Source organism: Lampetra planeri, unplaced genomic scaffold (assembly GCF_965212315.1).
Source record: "Lampetra planeri unplaced genomic scaffold, kcLamPlan1.2.h2 scaffold_1183, whole genome shotgun sequence".
NCBI classification, from domain to species: domain Eukaryota; kingdom Metazoa; phylum Chordata; class Hyperoartia; order Petromyzontiformes; family Petromyzontidae; genus Lampetra; species Lampetra planeri.
Genome location: NW_027613897.1, coordinates 26,305 through 32,304, shown reverse-complemented (window position 1 = coordinate 32,304; position 6,000 = coordinate 26,305). Strand labels below are relative to the sequence as shown.

General features: G+C 45.2%; 1 protein-coding gene across 1 annotated transcript in view; it reads right to left on the bottom strand.

Annotated features, from left to right (window-relative positions):
• Positions 1-704: 704 nt before the first annotated feature.
• Positions 705-6,000, bottom strand: part of LOC144738838 (transient receptor potential cation channel subfamily M member 1-like) — a gene marked incomplete at both ends in the record, with an annotated part of 30,609 nt that continues 25,313 nt past the window's right edge. Inside the window, one exon of the mRNA XM_078621832.1 lies at positions 705-727. Within this exon, the coding sequence (XP_078477958.1) occupies positions 705-727 (23 nt within the window). The remainder of the gene's footprint in view (positions 728-6,000) is intronic.

Here is a 6,000-nt window from a genome sequence, read left to right as displayed (position 1 = left end):
GTAGTTGTAGTAGTAGTAGTGTAGTAGTAGTGTAGTAGTAGTGTAGTAGTAGTAGTAGTGTAGTAGTAGTGTAGTAGTAGTAGTAGTGTAGTAGTAGTAGTAGTAGTAGTGTAGTAGTAGTAGTAGTAGTAGTAGTAGTAGTAGTAGTAGTAGTAGTAGTGTAGTAGTAGTAGTAGTGTAGTAGTAGTAGTGTAGTAGTAGTGTAGTAGTAGTAGTGTAGTAGTAGTAGTAGTGTATAGTAGTGTAGTAGTAGTGTAGTAGTAGTAGTAGTGTAGTAGTAGTGTAGTAGTAGTGGTAGTAGTAGTAGTAGTGTAGTAGTAGTGTAGTAGTAGTGTAGTAGTAGTAGTAGTAGTGTAGTAGTAGTGTAGTAGTAGTAGTAGTGTAGTAGTAGTGTAGTAGTAGTAGTGTAGTAGTAGTAGTAGTTGTAGTAGTAGTAGTAGTGTAGTAGTAGTGTAGTAGTAGTAGTAGTAGTAGTAGTAGTAGTAGTAGTTGTAGTAGTAGTAGTAGTGTAGTAGTAGTGTAGTAGTAGTGTAGTAGTAGTGTAGTAGTAGTAGTAGTAGTGTAGTAGTAGTGTAGTAGTGTAGTAGTGGTAGTAGTAGTGTAGTGGTAGTAGTAGTGGTAGTGTAATAGTAGTAGAAGTGTAGTAGTAGTGATGATGGTGGTAGTGTAGTGGTAGTAGTAGTGTAGTAGTCGTAGTGGTCTACCACAGGTACACCCTGGCCAATGCCTGTGGAGACACGGGGGCGGAGACATTAGTGATGGTGGTAGTGGTGATGGTAGTAGTAGTAGTGTAGTAGTAGTGGTGGTAGTGTAGTAGTGGTGGTAGTAGTAGTGGTAGTGTAGTAGTGGTAGTGTAGTAGTAGTGTAGTAGTAGTGGTAGTAGTAGTAGTAGTGTAGTAGTAGTGTAGTAGTAGTGGTAGTAGTAGTAGTAGTGTAGTAGTAGTGTAGTAGTAGTGGTAGTAGTAGTAGTAGTAGTAGTAGTGTAGTAGTAGTGTAGTAGTAGTAGTGTAGTAGTAGTGTAGTAGTAGTAGTGTAGTAGTAGTAGTGTAGTAGTAGTAGTGTAGTAGTAGTAGTGTAGTGTAGTAGTAGTAGTAGTGTATAGTAGTAGTAGTGTAGTAGTAGTGTAGTAGTAGTAGTAGTAGTAGTAGTAGTGTAGTAGTAGTGGTAGTAGTAGTAGGTAGTGTAGTAGTAGTGTAGTAGTAGTGTAGTAGTAGTAGTTGTAGTAGTAGTAGTAGTAGTAGTAGTAGTGTAGTAGTAGTGTAGTAGGTAGTAGTAGTAGTAGTGTAGTAGTAGTAGTGTAGTAGTAGTAGGTGTAGTAGTAGTGAGTAGTGTAGTAGTAGTGTAGAGTAGTGGTAGTAGTAGTAGTAGTGTGAGTAGTAGTGAGTTAGTAGTAGTTAGTAGTGTAGTGTAGTAGTAGTAGTAGTGTAGTAGTAGTAGTAGAGTGTAGTAGTAGTGTAGTGTAGTAGTGGTAGTAGTAGTAGTGTAGTAGTGTAGTAGTGTGTGTAGTATGTAGTAGAAGTGTAGTAGTAGTGATGAGTGGTGTAGTGTAGTTGGTAGTAGTTAGTGTAGTAGTCGTAGTGGTCTACCACAGGTACACCCTGGCCAATGCTGTGGAGACACGGGGGCGGAGACATTAGTGATGGTGGTAGTGGTGATGGTAAGTAGTAGTAGTGTAGTGTAGTAGTGGTGGTAGTGTAGTAGTGGTGGTAGTAGTAGTGGTAGTGTAGTAGTGGTAGTTGTAGTAGTAGTGTAGTAGTAGTGTAGTGGTTACACAGGTACACCTGGCCATGCTGTGGAGTAAGGGGGAGGAGGAATTAGTGATGGTTGGTAGTGGTGATGGTAGTAGTAGTAGTAGTAGTAGTAGTAGTGGTGAGTAGTGTAGTAGAGGTAGGTAGTAGTAGTGGTAGTGTAGTAGTGAGTAGTGTAGTAGTAGTGTAGTAGTAGTGGTAGTGTAGTAGTAGTGTAGTAGTAGTAGTGTAGTAGTAGTGGATAGTAGTTGTAGTAGTAGTGGTAGTAGTAGTAGTGATAGTAGTGGTAGTAGTAGTATAGTAGTAGTAGTGGTAGTAGTAGTGTGTAGTAGTAGTAGTAGTGTAGTAGTAGTAGTGTAGTAGTAGTAGTGTAGTAGTAGTAGTGTAGTAGTAGTAGTGTAGTAGTAGTAGTGTAGTAGTAGTAGTGGTAGTAGTAGTAGTAGTGTAGTAGTAGTAGTGTAGTAGTAGTAGTGTAGTAGTGTAGTAGTAGTAGTGTAGTAGTAGTAGTAGTGTAGTAGTAGTGTAGTGGTAGTAGTAGTAGTGTAGTAGTAGTGTAGTAGTAGTGTAGTAGTAGTAGTGTAGTAGTAGTGTAGTAGTAGTAGTAGTAGTGTAGTAGTAGTAATGTAGTAGTAGTGTAGTGGTAGTAGTAGTAGTGTAGTAGTAGTAGTGTAGTAGTAGTGTAGTAGTAGTAGTGTAGTAGTAGTGTAGTAGTAGTAGTGTAGTAGTAGTAGTAGTGTAGTAGTAGTAGTGTAGTAGTAGTAGTGTAGTAGTGTAGTAGTAGTGTAGTAGTAGTGTAGTAGTAGTAGTGTAGTAGTAGTGTAGTAGTAGTAGTAGTGTAGTAGTAGTAGTGTAGTAGTAGTAGTAGTGTAGTAGTAGTGTAGTATTAGTGATGATGGTGGTAGTGTAGTAGTAGTGTAGTGGTAGTGGTAGTGTATTAGTAGTAGTAGTGTAGTGGTAGTGTATTAGTAGTAGTAGTGTAGTGGTAGTGTATTAGTAGTAGTAGTGTAGTAGTAGTAGTAGTAGTGTAGTAGTAGTGTAGTAGTAGTGTAGTAGTAGTAGTGTAGTAGTAGTGTAGTAGTAGTGTAGTAGTAGTAGTGTAGTAGTAGTGTAGTAGTAGTAGTGTAGTAGTAGTGGTAGTGTAGTAGTAGTAGTGGTAGTGTAGTAGTAGTAGTGTAGTAGTATTGGTAGTGTAGTAGTAGTGTAGTAGTAGTAGTAGTGTAGTAGTAGTAGTGTAGTAGTAGTAGTAGTGTAGTAGTAGTGTAGTAGTAGTAGTGTAGTAGTAGTGTAGTAGTAGTGTAGTAGTAGTAGTGTAGTAGTAGTGGTAGTGTAGTAGTAGTAGTGTAGTAGTATTGGTAGTGTAGTAGTAGTGTAGTAGTAGTAGTAGTGTAGTAGTAGTAGTGTAGTAGTAGTGTAGTAGTAGTAGTGCAGTAGTAGTAGTGTAGTAGTAGTAGTGTAGTAGTAGTAGTGCAGTAGTAGTAGTGTAGTAGTAGTGTAGTAGTAGTGGTAGTGTAGTAGTAGTAGTGTAGTAGTATTGGTAGTGTAGTAGTAGTAGTGTAGTAGTAGTAGTAGTGTAGTAGTAGTGCAGTAGTAGTAGTGTAGTAGTAGTGTAGTAGTAGTAGTGTAGTAGTAGTAGTGTAGTAGTAGTAGTGTAGTAGTAGTAGTGCAGTAGTAGTAGTGTAGTAGTAGTGTAGTAGTAGTGGTAGTGTAGTAGTAGTAGTGTAGTAGTATTGGTAGTGTAGTAGTAGTAGTGTAGTAGTATTGGTAGTGTAGTAGTAGTGTAGTAGTAGTGTAGTAGTAGGAGTAGTGTAGTAGTAGTGTAGTAGTAGTAGTAGTGTAGTAGTAGTAGTGCAGTAGTAGTAGTGCAGTAGTAGTAGTGTAGTAGTAGTGTAGTAGTGTAGTGGTGATACGCGCTGGGGTAGCGATCAGGTGCCAGCGCGTCGTGATTGGATGTGTGTGTGGTGACGCGCGCTGACGGTGAGGGATCAGGGGTCAGCGCGGGGTCGTGGGTTGTGTGGTGCTGATTGGCTGGGTGCCGGTGACGCGCTGGAGAGGGAGTGATCGGGTGGCAGCGCGGCGTGATTGGTTGACGAGTGGAAACACGCGTTGGGGAAAAAGGATCGTAGAGATAGCGCGTCGTGATTGGTTCACTAAGGAGCGATGCTCACGTCGAGGTCCGCATCCGCTCCGTCTCCCGGGAGGAGGGACTATGTAAGGTGATGCGCACAGGCGCACGGGGAGAGTGTAACCAGCGAAGACTGAAGACGGAGAGGAAGAGACAGGGCCCTGTGGTACCCAGTCCCGCTGTCCTGTGGGGACCGGGACTCTGTGTAACCCAGAGGCGGAGTGTAGGGTGGGCATGCAGTGTGTGTAGCCAGAGGCATAGGGTCTACACGAGACGAGTGATGTGTGTGTAGCCAGATGCATAGGGTCTACACGAGACGAGTGATGTGTGTGTAGCCAGAGGCTTAGGGTCTACACGAGACGAGTGATGTGTGTGTAGCCAGAGGCATAGGGTCTACACGAGACGAGTGATGCGTGTGTAGCCAGAGGCATAGGGTCTACACGAGACGAGTGATGCGTGTGTAGCCAGAGGCATAGGGTCTACACGAGACGAGTGATGCGTGTGTAGCCAGAGGCATAGGGTCTACACGAGACGAGTGATGCGTGTGTAGCCAGAGGCATAGGGTCTACACGAGACGAGTGATGCGTGTGTAGCCAGAGGCATAGGGTCTACACGAGACGAGTGATGCGTGTGTAGCCAGAGGCATAGGGTCTACACGAGACGAGTGATGCGTGTGTAACCAGAGGCATAGGGTCTACACGAGACGAGTGATGCGTGTGTAGCCAGAGGCTTAGGGTCTACACGAGACGAGTGATGCGTGTGTAGCCAGAGGCATAGGGTCTACACGAGACGAGTGATGCGTGTGTAGCCAGAGGCATAGGGTCTACACGAGACGAGTGATGGGTGTGTAGCCAGAGGCATAGGGTCTACACGAGACGAGTGATGCGTGTGTAGCCAGAGGCATAGGGTCTACACGAGACGAGTGATGGGTGTGTAGCCAGAGGCATAGGGTCTACACGAGACGAGTGATGTGTGTGTAGCCAGAGGCATAGGGTCTACACGAGACGAGTGATGCGTGTGTAGCCAGAGGCATAGGGTCTACACGAGACGAGTGATGGGTGTGTAGCCAGAGGCATAGGGTCTACACGAGACGAGTGATGCGTGTGTAGCCAGAGGCATAGGGTCTACACGAGACGAGTGATGGGTGTGTAGCCAGAGGCATAGGGTCTACACGAGACGAGTGATGCGTGTGTAGCCAGAGGCATAGGGTCTACACGAGACGAGTGATGTGTGTGTAGCCAGAGGCTTAGGGTCTACACGAGACGAGTGATGTGTGTGTAGCCAGAGGCTTAGGGTCTACACGAGACGAGTGATGTGTGTGTAGCCAGAGGCTTAGGGTCTACACGAGACGAGTGATGTGTGTGTAGCCAGAGGCATAGGGTCTACACGAGACGAGTGATGTGTGTGTAGCCAGAGGCATAGGGTCTACACGAGACGAGTGATGTGTGTGTAGCCAGAGGCATAGGGTCTACACGAGATGAGTGATGTGTGTGTAGCCAGAGGCATAGGGTCTACACGAGACGAGTGATGTGTGTGTAGCCAGAGGCTTAGGGTCTACACGAGACGAGTGATGTGTGTGTAGCCAGAGGCATAGGGTCTACACGAGACGAGTGATGCGTGTGTAGCCAGAGGCTTAGGGTCTACACGAGACGAGTGATGGGTGTGTAGCCAGAGGCATAGGGTCTACACGAGACGAGTGATGTGTGTGTAGCCAGAGGCATAGGGTCTACACGAGACGAGTGATGTGTGTGTAGCCAGAGGCATAGGGTCTACACGAGACGAGTGATGTGTGTGTAGCCAGAGGCATAGGGTCTACACGAGACGAGTGATGTGTGTGTAGCCAGAGGCATAGGGTCTACACGAGACGAGTGATGCGTGTGTAGCCAGAGGCATAGGGTCTACACGAGACGAGTGATGTGTGTGTAGCCAGAGGCATAGGGTCTACACGAGACGAGTGATGTGTGTGTAGCCAGAGGCATAGGGTCTACACGAGACGAGTGATGTGTGTGTAGCCAGAGGCATAGGGTCTACACGAGACGAGTGATGTGTGTGTAGCCAGAGGCTTAGGGTCTACACGAGACGAGTGATGTGTGTGTAGCCAGAGGCATAGGGTCTACACGAGACGAGTGA